The sequence below is a fragment of the Neolamprologus multifasciatus genome, chromosome 18 (assembly GCF_963576455.1).
Source record: "Neolamprologus multifasciatus chromosome 18, fNeoMul1.2, whole genome shotgun sequence".
NCBI lineage: Eukaryota > Metazoa > Chordata > Actinopteri > Cichliformes > Cichlidae > Neolamprologus > Neolamprologus multifasciatus.
In genome coordinates, this window is record NC_140456.1 from 24,666,820 (window position 1) to 24,689,208 (window position 22,389).

The 22,389-nt window shown below is 41.9% G+C and overlaps 1 protein-coding gene and 2 long non-coding RNA genes across 3 annotated transcripts in view; 2 read left to right on the forward strand and 1 right to left on the reverse strand.

Moving 5' to 3' along the window:
- Positions 1 to 700: 700 nt before the first annotated feature.
- Positions 701 to 22,389, reverse strand: part of LOC146498022 (heparan sulfate 2-O-sulfotransferase 1) — a 35,556-nt gene continuing 13,867 nt past the window's right edge. The window contains exons 2-7 of the mRNA XM_085142068.1: positions 13,557 to 13,807; positions 13,375 to 13,460; positions 12,988 to 13,126; positions 12,112 to 12,209; positions 10,136 to 10,293; positions 701 to 5,115 (exon numbers count right to left, since the gene is read on the reverse strand). Coding sequence (XP_084998194.1) covers positions 4,892 to 5,115; positions 10,136 to 10,293; positions 12,112 to 12,209; positions 12,988 to 13,126; positions 13,375 to 13,460; positions 13,557 to 13,807 — 956 coding nt within the window. The 3' untranslated portion in view covers positions 701 to 4,891. The remainder of the gene's footprint in view (positions 5,116 to 10,135; positions 10,294 to 12,111; positions 12,210 to 12,987; positions 13,127 to 13,374; positions 13,461 to 13,556; positions 13,808 to 22,389) is intronic.
- Positions 10,288 to 19,197, forward strand: LOC146498023 (uncharacterized). The gene is made up of 2 exons (XR_014870971.1): positions 10,288 to 10,528; positions 11,376 to 19,197. It is a non-coding gene; the product is annotated as an uncharacterized LOC146498023 (long non-coding RNA).
- On the forward strand, positions 20,008 to 20,724 carry LOC146498024 (uncharacterized). Its single transcript, XR_014870970.1, has 2 exons — positions 20,008 to 20,267; positions 20,604 to 20,724. It is a non-coding gene; the product is annotated as an uncharacterized LOC146498024 (long non-coding RNA).

Here is a 22,389-nt window from a genome sequence, read left to right on the forward strand (position 1 = left end):
GTACAAATGTTCAACTGCTTTTAATCTAATCAGATAATCACATTTAGGCATGTAGATGAAGTCATCACAGCCTGTTTAAACCCAGTATCACAGTGGGGAACAAAGGTGATGTGCGTGACTTTGAAACATGCAAATCTGCTGATCTGCTGGGATTTTCCCACACAACCATATACAAAATGGTCTTAAAAATAGAAAATATACAGTGACGGTCAGTTCTTTGGCTGAAAATCCCTTTTTGATGACAAATAATCACTCATTACAACCAAGGTATGCAGAAGAGCATCTCTGAATGCACAACACATCCAATGTTGAAGCACAAGGCAACAAAAGATCACACCAGATGGCACTCCTGTCAGCTAAGTTCATAACACTGAGGCTACAGGTCACGCGAGCTCATCAAAATTGGTCATTGGTCACCAAAATTGGTCTGATGAGTCTTGATTTGTGCTGCGATATTCGGATGATAGCATCACAATATGGTGTAAACTGTATGAAAGCATGGATCCATCGTCCCTTATACCACTGGCTTAGGCCGCTTGTGGTGATGTAACAGTGTAGTGGATATCTTTTTGCATAGCAGCTGATCGTTTAAACATCACAGCCTACCTGAGTATTGTTGCTAACCATGTCCAAGGATAAAAATAACACAAAAACATATGTCAAATGTTAAAAATCTTATTTTATTACAAAAATGATATGCTCATTTTGAATTTGATGCCATATTTTTCACAAAGTTGGTACAGGGGCTCCTTTCCCACTGTGCTTCCACTTCTTTTAAACATTACTCTGTTGCTGTGGTTTTGAAGTGAGATCAGTGGCTGATATGTCGCACCTCAGTGAGAAGACTTACTGCAGCATTACATAACCCACAGAGGCACACTCTTCATCACCAGCCATATGTCCCAGAGACCGGACTTACTTTTTTCTCTGTACTTATACCCACACTGTCTCATATATTTATTAGTTGTTTTGTTGGTCATAAACTGAGCACTGTCAGCATATTGTACATGCAAAAGAGACTAAAGACTTTTAAATGTGATGTTCCTGTTTAAATTCCTGGAAAGGTCATTCTCCAAAAGCCCACTGAGGACAGGAGGGGGCGGAATAGATGTTACTGTGATGCCTTTCATATACATCACTGATACATCATCAGTATTCACACTCTGTGAACTGCTCAGGCGTAGTGCATGGTGTGGGAGGGAAAGAAATGGAGGCGATTTAATGTGCTGGCAGGTTTGTTTATATTTATTGATATCTGCCATTATCAGACACGTGCATGTCTGCGTTGCACCTCCCCGGAGTTCCACCTCTGTTATCTCACTGAAATAATACAGATGTGGGTGTGTTACAACACATGATAAACGATTATTATCCAGATTACGGAGGTGATGGTGAAGTTTTAGTGAGATGGCTATGGTTCAGACAGGATTTTAAAAAGAAAAAGGAAAAACAACCCTTTCATTCACTCCATATATTTCAAGTTAGCTTGTTTTTGCCTTCTTTTTTTTTTTAAAGCAACCCCATATATATGAGTTTATGGTGGTGTGGTGTTTAGCACTCCTTCCTAAAGGTAGTGGGTTAAAATCCACCAGCTAATCTACCAGAGTTTAAATGTTCCCCTTTGCACAGGAAAGGCTAATTGGTGATTTTCAAAGTGAGTGTAGGTGTGAATGGTTGTCTCTCTGTGTTAGCTCGGCAATAGACTGCCAACCTGTGGAGGATGTACCCCATCTTTCACCCTGTGACAGCTGCAACCACCCCCACAACCCTGTGCTGGATAGGTGCAAGAAAATGAATGGACGGCGTTATTACTAATAGCGGCAAAGCATAAAAATACACTTCACAGACATAAAGGGAATGATTCAGGCTAGCTTGTTTATTTTCCTTTTCCATGTTTCTCAGGTCGATATCCACAGCCTGCGTGTGAAACTCTGCTCATGCATTATTCTTAGTCAAACCTGCAGTGATGCAACACTAAGCAAAACATATTGAATGGCGTTACATAGCACGGGTTTTACAGTGGGGAAATGGACATCCAGTAAAATGGCTCCTGGTTTAAAAAAACAACTAAATAAATAAAAAGCAAATTAACTCTACTGTCAAACAAAGCACGAGATGTAGCAAATTCTAAAACTACAGGTAATGATATTAAAAAGCAGGCACTGACACAGAATATTGGAACGCTAAGGCACCGAGCTCAAAGACAGTCTGACTGATCAGTGGTGGAGAGCTGGATGAACACCTCCCGCGGTATCGGTTGGATGAATAGGAGCAGGTGAGTGGAGGAGAGGCAGATCAGGTGACACTACTGACAAGAAAGGACAGGCATGTGGGAGTGGCAGTGACTGACATGACAACAGAGTTAGCGCATGGAAAAATTACCCTAGTGACTGAATGAAAACCCCAGGATGTGACAGCTTGGCTCATTTTAAATTCTTGACCAGCTTTGCTAAACTGAAAGAATCCCCCGGCTCACTTGATTACCGGTAAACGATAAAATAAAGAAAAAGGAATCAGTAGAAAATCTGGTATCTGTAGTGGTTTTATACATTTGTTATATGTATAAATAACAAATGTATAAATATGTCATCCAATCAACTGGGAACCTCACATCTGACACTGAAAAACACAACGCTACATGACTATATGTTAAATGTTGTGTATGTATGGGTGTGTATTAAAGGTTTATTTTAGGTTGTTTACATGGAGCTTTCAGTAGCAGACTGTCGTAAAAACAGGCAGTCCCTGGTCTAATATTAAAAGGCAGCGTGTAACTGAGGCTTCAGAGTAAGAGGGGGGCATTGTCCATGTTAATCTAGGTCAGAGGGCCAAGACCAGGAAGCTGTAACTGGAGAATGATTTGAGATTACCGGGGATGAGTCCAGTAGCTGATGCCTGTCCAGGGATTATCTGAGAGCATGGGTGAATAACTCTGAGTGGCAGCACTGGCTCACATAAACTTTCCCTGGCCTGTGGTGGCTCCTGTTTCAGTGCCCTCCGTTTATGAAGCTCAGCTGCAGGAACTACGAGAGGAGGAGGTGCTGAACACGTGCTGGAAATATAAAGAGGTTGGCACACAACCACATGTCACTGCAATCATCAAACACTGTTTGGAAGTCATGTGAAAATGATAAACACACACTCAGAGACAGGAGTGAACCTGGGGGGCTCTTTATCGCCCCCTGCAGGACACCTGAAGTAAGCCAGCTTGACTTTTCCGTTTATCTGTATCACCTCGCAAAATCCTTGCTCTGCTGTACACAATGATGATGATGATGATGCAAAAACATTTGAAAAAGAAAAAAAAAACCAAAAACCAGTCATGAACCTCAGGTAGTTTTTTTTTTAAAGTCTTCTTTATATTGTTTGTCAGTCAAAAGATGAAAACAGACATGGCAACCGTGTTGTCTTTATGTTCAATCAGAAAAACCTGCAAAACAAGGCGAACTCTAGAGAAGGCACACAAGACAGAGTGGTTAACTACAGTATGTCCTCAGATGGCAAGGGAGCATCCATTCACCTGGATATACAAATACAGACAGTGACAGCACATCCAGGAAGAAGCTGAGGCTCTTTCCCATCATAACAAAGTATGCCTTTTTAAAATGCTTGTAATTTTCATCGTTTCCCTTACACGATTAAAAAAAATAAACCCCATCAGAGCCCAAATAAAGCCAATTTATCAAGTAAATGAATGAAGACTGATCTCTTATCAGCCTTTTAAACGTACCGTAATGCTGCAGCTGGTTATGTTAGCGTGGCATAAAAATCTATGAGAAACAGTCTGGCTTTGACTGGGAATGCTCTTTTGAAGCTCCTGAATTAATGCATAATTTCCCCACTTGTAAAAAAAATGGAAACGTTTGGGCTCATAGTGGAGTTAGGTGACACCCAATACAGCAGGGGAACTTCCTCATGTCCACTCTTCATGCTTTAGTTGCTAAAAGTCTGAAATTTACTGGTACAAAAGTCGCATTGAAAACAAGGAAAAGCACATTTCCCCAAACAGATTTTAGCAGCCTCCCGTGTTTAAATGCTTCTACGTGACAAAAATAAAACCAACAACACGTCCAGACTTCTGTAACCTATCTGCCAGGAAATGCAATGGATTTAAAAAGTTGTAAATATTTACAGAAGCAGCAAGTTCACCTCACTTCAATAAAATAAGGTGTAAACGTTTCCTCCGTTACCCTCCATAGGAAAAGCTGCACATTTACAAGAGTCACACACTTAGTATAGTATAAAACATACACGCCTGCCCCGGGAAACAGTCCGCGTTCACAGGACTTTTACTCAGAAAAACCTCAAAAGGCTTCATTCAAGTCCAGCAACACAGCAACGTTTCTTACAGTACCGTCTCTTTAAGTTAGTAGTGGTGATGAGGCGTGAGGCATGTCGTTTCATCGTCAAACGTCTTTACGTACAAACCAAAAATGTAATAAAGAGATAAAATACAACCAAACACAACCAAACAGTACAGAGCCAATGAGAATCTTCTGGATAGAAGAACAGTGAATCCAATCAGGAGTGGAGGGATGATCAGCTGTCGGCCGGTCGTCTTTAAGACGCCAGCCGGGAGAGGCCCTCGGCATGGACGACCTTTGCCGTTGAAGTGAAAGGGAGTGGAGCAGCTGCCGGTAGCGATAGCAACCTGCCGATTGAAACGTGAGCTCCTCGTCCAGCTGGCCGGCACAGCCGCGAGTAGCAACTGCTGCCACTCCGGTCGCTGCGTCACAGCCGGATTGCTTCTCCAGCTCTGCATCATGCTCTCAAACGAGGCACACGGTAGTCCTGAAGTCTCACCTCACTCCCACTTCTGTTTGTCTCAAGAGCGCACGACTGAGCATGGACGAAGTGTTCCATCCTCCTCCAAAGCACTCCGCTCTCTTCTCTAGTTTTTGGGGTAGATTTTTTCATAGAAGAAATTTTGGGCCAGCAGGTAGAGTTCCCCGTCCTTTTCCCGGACAGCATGCGCCCTGACGAACTGGAACTGCTCCAGGGCAAATTCATAGAAGTCGTTCTCCATCTTCCAGATGGTGGACTGCTGCAGCTTGGCAATCGACTCCTTTGTGGGCGGCTTCTTCTCGCTGGTCTTCCTTAGGTGGGATTTCTTACCTGTGATGCGAGTGAGGGGGAACAACATGGGATTAAAGGACATGAACTCAATCATTCAGTACTTAGTACATAAGCGGCCTGTTATATTTACTGGTAATGCATTTAAGTGTTACTTTTGTTAGTTTTGCAGAAGCGATTGTTGCAGTTCTGTTAATCCACTGGCATTAACAACAAGCAGCTTCAATTAGAACAACACCTTTTCTTTTTTTCAAGATCCTTGAACAGTTGCCATTTTCACATGAAACAGCAGCAGTTTCTTTTCTGTTTAGGCGCGTGGCCTTCATTAAAGTGACTTCCTGCTGCTTTGTGTCAAAATGGCTGCCGTGACAACAACAACATTAAAGCATACTTAGTGTGAGCTTTTTCTAATATAAACTACACAACCGACAACAACAAAATCCTACATAACACTGTTATCTGTATGTCCAATAAACAGCTAACACTAAACGTGTGTGTCTCTGTGTGTGTGGGGGAGGCTGTCTTAAAGGGCCAGTTCACCTAAAAATAGGACTTTTATTCATTTGGATTGTGCTGGTGTGTGAAGCACAGTTATTTAAGTCTTTTCTTCAGAAATGTAAAAATAAAATACATAAGTGTGGGTGGGTGGGTGAGGGGGGGGGGATTGGGGGCCACCTCCTTGTAGGCAACAAAAATTGCTTCGACAAGCAATTGCAGGTAGGCATGGTGACCACTTTATTTTGCAAAACATCACATAGGTCACCGGTTGGGAGGCAACCCATCTCCAAACAAGACCGCAGTCACTTTCAGACAGATCGGCAAACGTTTGTAAACAATTGTTGTGCAATTTCTAAACAAATCGTAACATGTTACAACTGTCAGTCTTTGCAGAAGGGGGACTTGAATTAACTGCTTATATTTTGGTTATATTCCTATATTTAAGCAAAGAATAATCAAGATGGATCAGACTCAGCAGATTTTATAGCCAGTATCTCAAAAACAAGGCAACTTGCACCAAAATGACACTATATTGCCAAAAGTATCCGCTCATCTGCCGTCACAAGCACTTGCGTGAAATCCCAATTTAATCCATTTGGTATAATATGATATACCCATTCCATAAAGCTCTCTACATACAGTTCTTGAGCTAATCTGAAGTCCACATGAAGTTTGAAGATTTGTAGCGTTGACTCTACAGAAAGTTGGCCACCTCTGCACATTATACATCACAGTATATTTTATACGGCTGTGGCCATGAAAGTGATTGGAACACCTGAATTAGATGATTTGGATGGGTGAATGAATACTTCTGGCAATATAGTGTATCTAAAAGGAATAAATAGCCCTACAATAAAGATGAATAATAGATAAATATGACTTTGCAGTTAACTGTCCATTTAACTCTGGAAACAGGCCACTAAATAGTGTCAAGTTTATTTGCTCTGTATTAAAAAAAACCCAAACAAACCCAAAACAAAAACCACGCACTGTAAAATAAGTAGTTTTTTTTAAATTAACTGTTAATTGCCTGACACTTGACTAGGCACAGTAACTATGCACCATCACTGTGCAGTAGTCAGAGAAACAAAAAACAAACAAACAGAAAGAAGCACCACAAACTGTCATGCGTTATCTACAGTCCTCCGGTTTGACCCGATTGAAAGTCACAGATAACTTACTAATGCCAGAAACCTGGCAACCACGTGCTAGCTGAGTAATTTAGTAAACATTAGCCGTACCCGTGCACAAAGAAATGAGACCGATCGAGACGACATGACATTTGAATGTGAGACTCAGTCTTCAGATTAATTGATTAATGCGCTCGGGTATATTGAATCATTGTGCATCGGCGTGATTGTCACACCAGACCCTATTGTGCTCTCCATTATTCATTCTGGCTGCACTCATTATAACTAATCTGTAACTACATCAGTGAAGCAGCACGACTGCATTTTGATCACAGCTGAATTCTCGGGAGAGCGATTCAAAGCGCTAATGAGCAACCGCAGCACGTAAACACACAATATTTAGCCCTGAAATTGCAGTGAGAGGATTGAAGCAGCAAAAAAAAAAAAAAAAAAATTAATTAAAAAAAAAAAAAATTATATATATATATATATATATATATATATATATATATATATATATATATATATATATATATATATATATATAAAAATTTTTTTTTTTTTTTAGGGGTGCAACAATACTCCTATCGATATTGAACCATTCGATACAGTGCTTTCGCATATGTATCAAACAATACAAAATTTTTAATTTATTTTATCAACTTTCCTTCTGACGATGCTGTCTGTGTTGAGCGTTCAGTGGATCTGCGCTCGACATTGCAACCTAGGCGGATTCACGCAACCTAGGCGGATTCACGCAGATTCACTGACCGCAGGGCAAGCTAGCGAGACAGAAGTTAAGCTCTCGTTGCAACATGGCAAATTGAACCTCCCCCACCCTCATTCAGCTCTGGCGTTTGGAACTATTTTGGTCTTCATGTGAAGTATGACCCTGAAGGTAAGCGCGTCATGGACAAAAGTAAAACAATATGTCGGATGTGCCACGCAATGCTCAATTGACTATGTGCACGTTAGCATATGCTACTTCCGGTGCGGAAACTCCTGTGGGGAGCTTTGTTTCCGGTGTCCTATTCGCGCCCTGTTTACGGTCCAAAACAAGTTAAGCAAATAAATAAATAAAGCGGCGATTTACATTTCTATAGGTGGTGTATGCCGTACAGTGCAGCGAGGAATGCCCAGACCTCTACATTGGAGAGACCAAACAGCCACTTCACAAGCGCATGGCACAACACAGAAGAGCGACCTCCACAGGACAAGATTCAGCTGTCCATCTGCATCTTAAGGATAAAGGACACTCTTTCGAGGATGCCAATGTTCACATTTTGGACAGAGAGGACAGATGGTTTGAAAGAGGAGTGAAAGAAGCCATCTATGTCCACTGTGAGCGACCATCTTTGAACAGAGGCGGTGGTTTACGACACCAACTCTCTGCCATCTATAATCCAGTTTTGAGATCCCTTCCCAGACGCCTTAAGGCCCACTCACACCCTGGGCCATCTGACCTCAGGAATTCGCATGATAAGGTGGGGCCAGGTTTCACAATGAAATCACCCGAAACTCTGGCTGATTGGGACCCACACCCAGTTCCACACCTTGGCTCAGGCGATTAGAGGATCATCAGGGGGTCCTTTTGTCCCTCTGTGGGGGGACACTCCCACTAGGGTTATATCTGGGACTCTCCACCATTTGACCTTAGAACTGAAGAAGCTTCTCGGATGAGAGGTGAAACGTCTTCAAGTAACTTAAAGAAGTCCAGACGCTTTTCTTTGCAAGCTCCTTTGACTACATTTTCTATAGATGTCTCGGGCATTTACCCAATATATCTGTAAATGATGTTCATCGACTTGTCGATATTTTTCCCCCACGCCTCAGGGGAAAAGAGAAAATGGATTCAAATGTTATATTTCTCAGCTGTCCCTCGTTTATGCGGGTGTTATGTTCTAAAAATAACCAGCGATAGGTGAAATCAAGTAGCCAATTTTATTTTTTGACGGTGCAAAACGTTTCGTGTACATCGTGGACATACAGCACTGCACTTCAGAGTCACACTGCTAGCGATAGATGCAGCGATTCTGTACTGTACAGGAGAGACGGAGGAGATCGTCTGCAGCGATCAGGACGCAGGACGTAAAAAAGCATGCAAATTGCACTAAAAAAATCTGCGAAACAGCGAGGTGAAAGGTGAACCGCGTTATAGCGAGGGACCGCTGTAATTTTGAGGGTAAGTCACAACATACCCTTCGTAAATACTAATGTATAGAAACCGTTACCAGCAATCATTAATTTTTTGTGTGGCTTTTTTTCACGGTTTGTTAACATGCTGTGTAGGTGTGTACTTGACTAGCTGATATCGACATAACGGGGAAAACATCTGGTTTGACTATTGTTCACCTGTAGTTTGAATGCTGAACATTTGCCTGTTTAAATCATAAGACCAGTCACTATACAGATATGTGCTTCTGAATGTGGACGATGTGTCTTCTGCATGGGGTGATGCAGTTCTGCTTGTGTTTAATGATGTAAACAACTGATCGATCTAAACTCTTTAAACGTCAAAATTGATCATTAGATTTTTATGACACAACAGTGGTGAGTGTTCCCACCTTCTCCTCTTTGTAACTTAACGCGATCGTTCCGTTTTCGAGTTTTGGACATCAATTTTGGAGTATATCTTGACCGCAAAGTAAAGCTACCGGAAATGTACAACCCCACATCCGGTCTCAAACCAGGAAGTTAGCATTTTCTCGTGCACAGGGTCAATTACATTGGTGGGAACTAGTGCGTTAGCGCAGTTTGCTCGTTAACGTGTTGACGCCGTCCAGCCCCACGCACGGGGCGATCCACGGTAGCTCGTTAACGTCATTTTAACAAGATTAACGCTGACAGCACTAGTGGGAACACAACGAATATGACTGCCCATTTACTCCAACATCATCCTAGTGCAAAGACAAGTGGAAGCAGACAAAAACAACAAGCACGCATGCTACAAACTTTACCGGAGTCATTTAGACAGCCGTTAGCACACGATTCTCCTTATGGGGACCTGATATGTTTAATATGCTGCTGAGAATATAGCCCAGAAGAAGCGTATAGTATAGCTTTTATTTTGGAAAGAGACATTTCTCTGTAATAAACTCTTTTCCAAAGATGAGTGATTTCTCGATCAGATAGATTTATTTTTTTATTACTTTGTTATTTCAGCAGCATTAAATTTAAAAACTGTACTTTTGAGTTAAAATATATATTTATAATTTTAATAAATGACAAATTAAAAAGGCATGAACATTTTTTTTGTATCGAAAAAATATCGAACCGTGACACCAAAGTATCGAACCGAACTGAACCGTGAATTTTGTGTATCGTTGCACCCCTTATGTATGTATGTGTATATATATATATATATATATATATATATATATATATATATATATATATATATATATAAATAAAAAACTGTGTGGCATGAGCAGCACCTGTTTTGTACAGCTCAGTGGCTCCTTTGAAGAAGCGTGGCAGCGCGGCCTCCAGCATCATGACAAAATCTTCCAGCTCTTCTGTTACGCCGACCAACAAGTACTCATTCACCAGGTTGTACTTTGCCTGCTCCAGAGCCCACTGACTGCCCACGTTCCTACACACAAAAAAAGAAAAAAAAAAGACATGTTTTTCTTTTCGATGTGGATATTTTCTCTTTATTCTCAGGGAGTCGCTGCTCTGCTGGATGGGAAAAAAAATCCCACACAGCTTGGAAAAACTGAGCAGAAATGGAGGGGAAGAATGATGTAAGGCCTGACACGGAGGAAGAGGAGGTGACGGAGAGAAGAGCAGCAGAGAGGAGCTGAACGACAGACAGGATGAACGATTAGGTGAGCCGTGAGTCCGGAGAGGGTTGAGACAACAGGAGAGCAGAGCAAAAAGAAAAAAGAAAAAAGAAAAAGCTTGGTAGTGAAAATAAAATAAGGATTGTTTAAACCTATAAAGTAAATTGTTGGCAAGGCCTTCTTAAACACATCAATCTATGACTGGCTGCACTGACCTCACCTTTTTGTCTTCACTATTTATTTAATGTTTCCAAGGGCCTTTCCATTACTTTAATATACTGCTCTCTAAATCCCAGACACTCAGACCTTCAGTCAGCAAGAGGGTAGATGGTTAAAAGATGGAAAGCAGAGTTGGCAAAGGATTAGGCAGGATGAGTAGGGTCAGCGAGAGACTGATAAAAAAGGAAGAAAACACAATGTAGAGAGAACGGCTCAAGGCAGTGAGAGCTACTGGAGACCTTGAGAAGAGAGTGTAGCAAAGCAGAGAATGACTGAATGTGGTGCTCTATTGAACAAAACCGATACATCACGTCTTTTTTAACAATTTCATCTGCATGCACCGAGGAAAAGACGTGGTCAGTGACTTTGCTTGTTTGTGTTATTGACAACAAACCCAGAGAAAAATATCTCACCGCTGCATTTATTCCTACCCTAACAGTGGTGTTAAATCTGAACCCAACCAAGCATATTTAACATTTGATACTGTGCAAATGTCTCGAGCCAGTCCTGATTTATTCCTATTTTGCTCCCAAGGAGCCAGACTTATAATGCAGTTTTTTTTTTTTTTAAGTGTTCTTGAGCAATGGTTCTCCGGGCTTTCACAAGTTTTTCTTCAGACATCGGCTGCTTTTTCGCTCATTTTCAGTCAAGTTCTTGTACCTGACTGTTTTAGGAGGAACCGGTTTTATTTCGGAGGCCAAGAAGCAGACCCAGGACACGCTGGAGGGATTATGTCTGTCAGCTGCCCTGGGAACGCCTTGGTGTTCCACCGGACAAGCTAGAGGAGGTGGCCACGGAGAGGGAGGTCTGGGCTTTTCTGCTAAGACTGCTGCCCCGCGCCCCGCGCCCAGATAAGCGAAACAAGATGGATACATGGTTTAATAGTCTATCTTTAACCACTCTTTTATGAAAACACTAAATCTGCCCTGTCAACCAATTTCTGCAGTTGAATCCGTAGAAAATACTGAAGATAACACAGTTAAACTGGCATAAAACAGTACTTTTGCACCAACAAGGGAATTCCCAAAAGAACTATTAGCCAAAAACTCAGCATGGTGTGCAGTGTGTCCTTAACTGGGATACTTTACTCTCTGCTGTAGTTTTTTCAGGTCTGCTACTACTTCTTTTGTTCTCATCTTGTCTGCTTTGCTCATTTAAAAAAAAAATTAAACACACAATGCACACCTCGAAGAAAACAAAACAGTAGTGTATTGATTTATAGCTACACTATTTTATTAGGTACATAAGCTGTTTCATTAAGCCTGTTCATTCCTGTTTTTGGTTGCAATATAACCAGATCTCTTCTGTCAACATGCAAATGTCTAAAAAAAGGACACACGTTTGATAATCTCAGACTCAGTGTGGTCTGAATGCGACACAGCAGGAGCAGCAGGTGTTTGAATTCTCACCAGCATTCGGAGTAGTGACCACAGAAAAAGGGAATCTGGAGCCAGAGCTTCTCGGGAGCGCAGTCCGAGCCACCAGCTGATACACATTCATCGAACGTCTGAAACACAGAACATGAAAAACACCAAGAAAGTAGACGAAAAGATAAGTGTTCCTTCATATTAGACCTTCACATCCCTTAATGCACTTAGAAACAAAAGGAAGACGACAACATTCCGAAGTGGCTTTATGCACAAATATAATCCTGAAACTACACCGAGCCTTTAAAAGTTACTTTAAGTGGTTATTTTCCACAGTTTAGTCAGAAATTCAATTCTCCAGTAATTTTTTTCTTCTAGTTCAAAAGAAAAAAACAAAACACATTTGGGAGAAATGAAACAGAGGGAATTTTGTTTTAACTGGAATTACCACCTCACAGTGGTATGCTAGTTAAGTAGCTGGTAACAACCCAGTCTGGTCACATTTTATGTCACCACTTCATTGGATTTTTCCGTTAGAGGCATTTGTGTGAAATTTTGCAATAATTAAACTGCGAATTCTCAACTTTGGTGAGGTGACACTGATCTTGACTACTAACTTTTAATGAGCTCATCCTCGAGTCCAAATGAACATTTGTGCCAGATGTAATTAGATTTTTTTTGCTAGCATTCCTGATGTTTTTCCATTTACAACCACGGGATTCAACCACGGACACCCCAAAAACACTCAATGCCTTGATGACTGTCGGCAGCACAGAGGCCTCAAAATGCTGAGCTCTGGAAGATAAACGCTCAGTTCGATCACTCAAGCCAAAAATAAAGTGAGGTTTCATCCACAGATCCCTGTTATTTAAATGAAAGTGAATCCATTCTTTAAATAAAAGAATAAAGCTGTTTTACCTTCTTGTCTCCTTGTTTTCTGCGTCTCAAGCCGGGCCTGTAGTCGTCCCCGAAACGTAAAAAGTAATAATAGGACACCAGCCTTTCAATTGGGTCCCTAATCACATTTATGTAGATGGGCTTCTTCTTCACCCCGAACCTGAGGAGAATTACTCGTTTCAGAAAACTCACCAGGAATGAAATCAAAATGCATGAAACTGAATTTTTGTTTTTATGCAATTTTGTTTTCTTAAACATTCAAATCGCTACAATTTGCTTTTCACTCTGAGAGTGAACAGCTTTAAGTGACCACAAGGTGGAGTCAGCTGATCAAAGCCACAGCAGGGTGGATTAACTGGTTACAGGGCTGTGGAGAAAAAAAACTATGTGAAATGAAGGCTTCTTTACTTGGTGAAATCCAGGAAGGAGACGTGTCCGTGGTAGAAAGCCGGCTTCATTTCCCTCCATTCAGTCACATTCTTTACAAACCGCACCTGAACAAACCAGAATCAACATATCACAATAATGACCTCCGTAGCAGACAAAGATGATCAGGTGTAGGAAGATGGAGGAAACGCAGGTCCCCTGACCTGGTCCTGGAGGGACATGACCGGGTTGTTCTTGGTGGTGTTGATGTGCAGGACGTGGTAGTGGTTCTTCCCACACAGGTCGTAGGCGATGTTGGTGAAGGAAGTGCTGGCTGTCTTGGGCACCCGGTTGTAGATGATGACCACGTCATCCTCGCTGTCAGACAGCGCTGCGGCTGAGTCCCGCTCCCGCAGGCTGTCTTGCGTGTGCCTCTGCTCGATCTCTCGTACCTCGTGTCTGGCGATGGCTCGTTCTGGGGGAGACGAACGGAAATTAGAAAAAGGCGAGTTCAAGATGCATAAGTTAGATTTTTTTTTTTATGAGAGTTGCCTGAAAGGAAAGATTAAAAAAGCCCTTCAGTGAGTTACTGATTACTCAAGCTCCAGGTGAAGCTGTTCTCAAGCTGAACTTGACCTTTGACCTCCCTGTGAAGCAGAATAACAGCAGGAACTTTTCCGTGAAAAAGGTCTAGCTTGTTTGTTAAACTACTGATCGATTTAAGAGAAAAATAAGACTACATGCTCCAGTTTGATTTCAGAGCATCCCAAATCCTCAAAGCTTTGTGTTTTCTTACTTACAACTATGATCCAACACTCTGTACTTGATATGCATGCTACAAATATAGTCTTTGATTCAAATCTGATCCACTTGCACCTTAAAATATCGTGTTTCCTTGTCAGAAGCGTCAGCGCTGTGTGAGAGACTAAACTGTAACTTCATTAAAAATGGATTTTCATTTCACCATCTGTCGGGAGAGCTTCAAGATCTTTCCCTGCTTCATGCTGAGGATCAAGAGTAATGTCAAACAGGAATATTAGGTAATCATTTTGTGAGCAGCCCATTTCACACTGTGGTACCGCTTCTCTTGTTCGCTAATCAGATTCATCTTTAATATCAGTCCTCTACCTTTACTTTCACTCTCCTCATTTAACTGCAGAGTGGACTGTGTGTTTGCTCATATTTTAGATCAAATAAATGTACCTTCATTTGGACTAGCATGTAGAACAGGCTCAGGGTAATGGGAAATGATTCTTCTGAGAAAGGTGTCACATAAAAGGGAGTGGGAAAGGGAACAGTAAGAGGTGGTTCAGGGTTAGAGGTTGGCAGTTATTTGGTGGCTAACTGGACATTTGCAGGACATCAATGTAGCTTAAATGAGAAGGGTGGAGGGTTTTTTGTGAGGCGTGGGGGGGGCTGTTTCCACCTAAACACTGCACGAATCTGCAGAAAAGCCAGACCCCAGTAGCTCAGTGTGAATAGATTGAACACAAAGAAGGCATGGCCTTTGTCGTCCTTGGGCTTTTCTTTATCTGAATTCGCCTCAGATTGACGGGTGTTGACAAAGCCTCAGAGTGCTCTGCAGGAAGCATGGAGAGAGAAGAAGGGTGTTTGTACGAGGAGGGGAGGCAGCACAACACTGGAGAACCTAATACCCGTGGGAGCTCCCAGCAGAGCCACTAGGCTCCTAAAAACCTTTCCTAATGCCGTGCCTGGCAACTGAGACACAGTTACAGCTTGGACCTGGCCTGGACGTCTTTCCAGGCTGGCATCTGGCACCAAAAGGCCAATTAAGATGTCATCTGCGATTCCGGCAGCCTCTCCTTCATCTGTGTGAATGCGAACATACTCTCAGCCCCTGCTCTTACACCTTCCCGAGCAGCTGTTAATGTTCCGCTCATGAAAGCGAGATCTGGTTTCTGACGGTGCCTCGCCGTTTCCGCATGCTCACAACTGGACTGACGGCGTGGAGACGTGCCAGGTGGCTGTAATGGCTGAAGGCTGTCAGCGTGCAGAACAGCTGTAATGGAGATACTCATTCGCATGTCCGTCCAAAGCGCGCCTTGGCCAACAACAACAGAAATAACAGTTGCTATGTTGAAACTTTACCACATGGGATCAAGTGTCGTTTTGGATTATTTTTAAAATGGAGTACTGCGACAGCAAAGAGAGAATGGCAAAGACAAAAGAAGAGTTTTAGGGGTGTGCAGTGCCAGGTGTCTTAAGGACACACTCTTTATTCTCAAAGGTTTTGACAGAGAGTTGACTCATGAATGATGGGAACCTTAAGATAATGGTTATTCCAAATAGTATATTACATTAGGGCTGTTCGATATAACGATATATATCGGTTGACTATATAGAAACGTCTATCGTGGTGTCGCAAAATAAACTGTTTACAGTAATATTTTTTCATCGTTTTGATGGTCGCTGTAGTGGCTATATTTATTTCCTAAAGTTCTCTCTTTCTCTTATATTTAATATAACCACACTAGGACGGACAAGCGCCTGTTTTTATGCGTTGTCGTTAGCAACAACGACGGTAAAACCCTCGCGTGTCTGCTTGTTTATGTTCCACATAAATCTTTCACAATAAAGCTCAAGATCCTGTTGAGACTTTTCAAAATAAACTGAATCACGTGAAAGAGCAGATTATTTACGGATGAGAAGTTAAAAAAAAGAGCCGTCAGGTGCTAAAAAATAAACCTTAGACTCAAACGTTAGAACAGGCTTTTCCCCGCAGCACGCCGTGTAATAAATACTCACAAAGAAAACGGAGGGCGTTACAACTTATGTCTAAAAATGTATAGTTTCATGCATCGGTTAAAACACTCAACTCCAGCTACATGACACGCAGCTGGAAACACTTCCCGCAAGTCGAGCTGCCCGAGATTCACAGAATTTACAGAAAATGTTACATTTGTGTGATTTATATCGTTATCAGATGATAGAATTCTTATATCGGGATATGAGATTTTGTTCATATCGCACAGCCCTATATTACATCTTAGTTATTTTTCCTATACTTCCCACAATGAGGTCTATAAAATTTTGGACAATGACATACTTTGTTATTTAAGGGCTGGCAACCACCTGCTTCTAGGGAAAAATGTGCATTCTGCCTCCGGCTGGCAAGTGGTTGCTGGAGGTTGCTGGCAGTTGGTGGTGTAAAAGTTGTTACAAAGAAGTATTCGGTGCTGCGACTATTTGGATCACTAACAGGTTGCTGAGGTCGCCAGGAGTTTTTATGGAAGATGCCGACTTGTCTCCAAACACTTGCAAACTAATTACACGATGACAGTCAAACTCTGAAAAGCTCGATGCAAACTTAAAACATGGGATTGTTCACCTTCAGTGTAAAAGCTGAACCTTTTGAAATGTGTCGGTTGCTGTGTAAAGCATAACTTTTACTTTGAAGGTGAATGTTCTCCGTTTCTGGTTCGTGTCACTGAGAGAATCACCTTGTAATTATTTTTAACCTGCAAGGGGTTTTTAGACCTGTGTGACCAGCCCTATGTGGACAAAAACAAACAAACAAAATGAAAAAAAGCATAATCACTTTCAAGTTTTATGACAAATATAGACGAATGTAATTCCTCAATGGTTAATCTAATATTTTTATTAAACCTGAGAGCTTGCACTTCAGCTCGTGCTCATTATATTTCTGTATCTTCAGTACTGTTTGGCAAATAGCTAAAATAATAAAATAACCCGTTTTGATAGATGGGGTCACATGACGTTGGGGTTTTCTCTCTAATATTGTAGGCTCTTTGCTTTACAATATAAAGTTCCATAAAACTGGCATTTCATGAATTAAAATTAACTAACCTGTAAATTTGTGTTTGATTTGTGCTATTCGTGCTGGTTATTCAGAAAACGTTCATCATCTGAACTTAAAAGCAGCTTTAATCCACATATCTGCCTCACTTCTCACATGCCAAATATATTATGAATGAAAACGTGTTTCCAGTGCTTACAGCTTAAAGAAAGAAAAAGAAACATCTGAAATATTCAACAGCAACTTTTTCCAGTGCTCGAGTTACTCTAAATAATCCACAGGCCTCACTGTCAGGAGTGTTTTACTGGGACTACTTTCCATTAAATAAAATACTCCCAGTGAGAACTGAACAGACAGCGAGGTCTGTGGATTATCCAGAGCAAGGAGTAAGTGCTTCGACTGCATCTGCATATATTTAAAACAACACGGTTTGAAACTGTGTGCATGGCAAACAAAACCCCGTTCAAAGTAGAACCAAATTAGCCCACATGGTTAAAATACAAACACAAATCAATGGAGATAACTGTTAAAATGTGTTCCCACAGGCTTCGGCTCTGTCCGTCTCAAACCGCAGACATCAGAGAGAGAAAGAAAGAAAGTGAAGAGCGTGCAATTTGCTTTGCCGTGGAATAAACACACTAATGGAAGAGTATGTGCAGCTTCAGCTTGCAAGGAAGTCTTTCAGTGTCTTGCTTTTAAAACTGAAGGATAGAATAGTGAGAAAACACCGGGGGCTACCGTGTCCCTAACTACAGTGTCTTGAACTATGTGAAGGGGCTGTGAGCCACTTGTTAAAGACACGGCGTTTTGTGCCAAATTTCCAACAGTTAACAAGGAGGCGAAGGGGACACGGAGAGGGCTTCTTGGGCTTTGTAGTAGACGCCCTATTCATTGCAAGATTGAACACACTTGGCGCAAACCTCCATATCAGAGGGCGCCCCACACACAAACGTAAGCTTAGCGCTCCCTTCTGAGGTCATTTAATTAGAGAACAAAAGCCTGAATTACTATGGCCACACAGCAGGCTTCTTTTCATTCCACATTTCCGTCGATTTCCTCCCCTCAAGCCGACTATGTGCATTAAAAGCTAATTATGAACCGTGACGCCAACACGGGTCTTAAACATTGTGACAACTACAAGCCTATTACTCTGAGCTTCATTCAAAGTCAGAGACAGGAGGAAGACAGAGTGCTGGTAGCTGAACATATTTACTAAAGCAATTTAACGCCGATTAGACCCAGGCATTTGAAATCATCATTCATATTCGCCGCCAGATCTGCAGAATGTGACAGGCCGTCATGTATTATTGCTATCACGTCAGATCTGATGGGATAATAAAAGTGGGGGAGAGAAGATGATCCGTTCTCCAAGCAGCTCATAAATTTACCGTCGCTCCGATACGCCAGTTGGAGCTCTCTGCCTCTTCCCCTGAGAAGTTTAGCCCCTCGAACCGAAGCCTTGAGCTAGGTGGGTAATAGAGATCGGCTATCAGCGGCAGACTGAGGTCTATGGGCTTGTATGGTTCTGCTTGGATGCCGCTGGATTGCAAAATCAATGAAGGATGACAGGCAGGAGATCTAGGTTGATGCTGTATAAAAAAAAATTGAGTTAGTCTGCTGCTGCTGTTTCTCCTCGCCCCCCTCTATATAGACTTGGATGCATGCTACTGTTTTGCAGTGCCAGGTTTCCAGGGGGACAGTTATGTCACCACTGCAGCACTCACGAACATTTGGATAAATTGTGCGCTTCTGAATTTCTAATATAATTCAGCCTTTGGACACATTTAGCAGAGGGTGGATTATCAGAGGAAAAAGGAGTAAAGTCAGACCGACAGGGAGAGATTCAGGGCCGACCAAACGGAGCAGAACCTGCATTGGCATTGTTAGTTAAGCGATGACAAGGAAATGAATGAAATGAAACATGCTGTGAGAGGAATCTGTTGGTGCAGCTTTTCAGCGCTGCTGGCAGCCGCAGAGAACCGAACACAGAGACAGATAAACAAGGCCGCTTGCACTAAGTGGCTGTGAAGGTGTTGGGTGCATTCAAACGAGATCAGAATGACAGACAGGAACAGAGACGTGCAAAACCCACGCACACTGGAGCGCATTATAAAAAAAAAGGAAAAAAACTTCCTTTAAACTTTAAAACCACACATGAAAACTTTTATTTAATTGCATATTACTACAGTGGGAAATAAACCAAAACAAAAACAGAGAAGTCTCCAGCAGACTGAAGTGCTAAGGAAATGGGGGTAATTGCTAACGCCGTGGAACTTTTTCTCCGCTAGATTTGACACACAAGTGCAACATTGACGCTCAAAGAAAGGTTTCATTCACTCGTCGCTTCTCCGCAGTAGCGTACAGCTGGGGGAGACAGAAGGAGGCGGGGGCTTTGTGGAGAAGGAGGGAGGCCAGGACGAACCAGGTCTGAGATGGAGACAGACAAAAATGTGGACAGAGAATCTGCTCACTGTTTATTATGAGGCAGAGCTGGAGCAGCAGGGATGCCACCAGCCTTGAGACTGTCTCTTGAAACGAGTCAGTCCCTGCAGAAACTAAAATGTTTACATCCTTGAGCAAATAACGGGTTTGCTCTTCAATTCTTACTTTTCCATTACAATTTATATAAGAGGAGTGCTCTAAGTGACAGCTAGTTCTAACTTGTGTTAGCACTAATTAGCAGCTACAGCAGTGTGAAAAACTAAGTACACCTTTACTACTTCCATAGAAATTAAGGGGATAAGTAGCAGCTCTGTTCTTTTAATCCAATGCACTTGATTAAGTGTGAACATCTCTATAAAAGCAGGCGTGGAGCATTCAGGAGGGTTAAGAAAACACCATAATCTTCCGAGGTGTGAACATCCCAGCAAATTCAGACCATGCAATGTTCAGAGAAACTAAAAAAATGAAGACCTAGATTTCAGACTCTACACGCCTGTTAACATGTTACAAATTAAAATTCACGACAGTACGATTTAGGGCTGCTCAATTAATCGAATTTTAATCTTGATTACGATCTGGGCTTTCAACGATCATTAAAAATGACTGAGCCGATTATTAGCCCCTCCCTCGTGCTTTACTCTCGCGCTGCTCTGTGTGGCAAATCGAGCGCACCTCTCTGCATTTCGAACACGTGTCACAACAATTAAGAGCAGCGGTCCCCAACCTTTTTTGCGCCACGGACCGGTTTATGCCTGACAATATTTTCATGGACCGGCCTTTAAGGTGTCGCGGATATTTACAACAAAATAAAACTAGTACCGCTACCGAAAAAGAGAAAATTTATTCATAACATACATGAAAAGACCAAGGAAAACCGAGTAAACAATTAAAACGATAACAAAATAACGCTGAAAACCGATAAAAACCCTGAAAACTATACATTGCACACCTGAGCCTCAACTCTCGCGGCCCGGTACCAAACGACTCACGGCCCGGTACCGGTCCGAGGCCCGGGGGTTGGGGGCTGCTGATTAAGAGGACCCGAGGGAAGCTCGGAAAGCTAAGCAGAAGTTATTTGGAGAGGAGAGTGACTGCCGTTGGTTGAAAAGAGAGGTAAAAAAAAAAACTTCAGTGGTGTGGAAACATTATGGGTTCGCGGAGTCAGACGTGGATCAAGTAGACATAGTGTTTAAACTTTGCTACAGTGTAGTAGCTGCACCACAGAGCAACACTGCGAAGTTCACTAAACATAGATGTTTACATTTTTCATTATTTTTTTATATTGCAAATATTTGCACTGTTATCAGTATTTGCACACTATTTTATATTATTTTTTGAAAATCTTTAAAGTCATTATTCAATACATTGTTATTGTTAAATAAATATCGTCAAATAATCGAGATCTCAATTTCAGTGAAAATAATCGTGATTATCATTTTTGCCATAATCGAGCAGCCCTAGTACGATTAGAAAAAAAAAAGAAGACTGAACTAATTTAAAGTTTGTTTGGAAAGATTTCCAGGAATAGCCTTTTCCCTCTTACAAAGTTGCATCTGACCAAACCTCAAGACTTCTGGAAGATGTCCTCTGTAGTCATATCTAGAATCAACTGTGACAGCTAAAGCTTGGCACAAACTGGCTCATACGACAGGACAATTATCCCATGCACAGCAACAAATCAACAACAGAAAATGAAGCTGCTGCAAAGGTCTGGTGAAAGTCTAGACCTTAACTGAAATGCTGTGGTGCAAACCTCAATGAACTGAAGCAACGTTATAAAGACGAGTAGGGCGAAACAAGAGTCGCACAGTAAACGATAACTTTAAATTTTTGTTGCAGAAATTGTATTTAGTCCAAGCTTAAAACTTGCTAAAGCAGCAGCTTGCTAATGGCAGAACATTAACCACAGGATAGCTGCATGGTAGCTAATCTATACATCTACAGTCCCAGTATGAGCGATGATTTACTGGTATGTTTAGCCAGGATAATTCAAGTCAACATTTGACGGGATGTCAGTGACAGCAGCAGCACAGAAACACACAAAAATTTATTGTCTACAAGAAGATGTAATGAGCCTCCGTTTGGTCTGTTGTCTAGATTGATTGTAAAAGGAGGGGAAGTTTGATTAAGAATGCTTTAAATGATGGCGAACAATGCATCAAAGTCAGATTTTCATATAAGTAACAGGAAGGCTCCACTATTTCAAACCAACCAGGGAGGTGACGTGTGAAAATAAAACGTCTGGCTACACTGCAGATCCTAATAAATAACACGTTTCACAGTGACGCGATATTTCCCGCCCAGGACCTGGCACCGCTGCTTTCCGAGGCTCTATAAATGCTCACAAAAGAGTTTCTCGGTTTAATTGTTTGTTCTGCTTTTACTAGAAGGTGCAGAGACGCACGGTTAAGGTCAGATTTCCACCTATAACGACCCGAGGGCGATGGAAGCGCCCTCTCCTTCAGAGAGATGCTGCTGCTTCTGCGTCGGCCCTGGAATTGAATTAATCAAAAACAGTCCACGTAAAGGTCACGTATCCTCCTGTAAAGCTTCAAAACGACATTTTTTCCCCCGCTTCCCGACAAAAGTAGCTGAAAACAAGGGCATCTCTGTCATGAAAATACCCACAAAGCATCCCTCGGATGGGGAGACGATGACAAAACGCACCCTTGTCAGCGCAGACAGTGGTTAGGTGGTATGGGTCTCGAGTCCACAATTACTCCATTGAATGTCATTTAGGAGGAAGACGTTCAGACTACAAACTACAAAAGTGCCCTTTTTTTGGCAGAAAATGCTTTGAAAGTGTCGGCTTTAACTGGGGAGTTGAAATACAGATG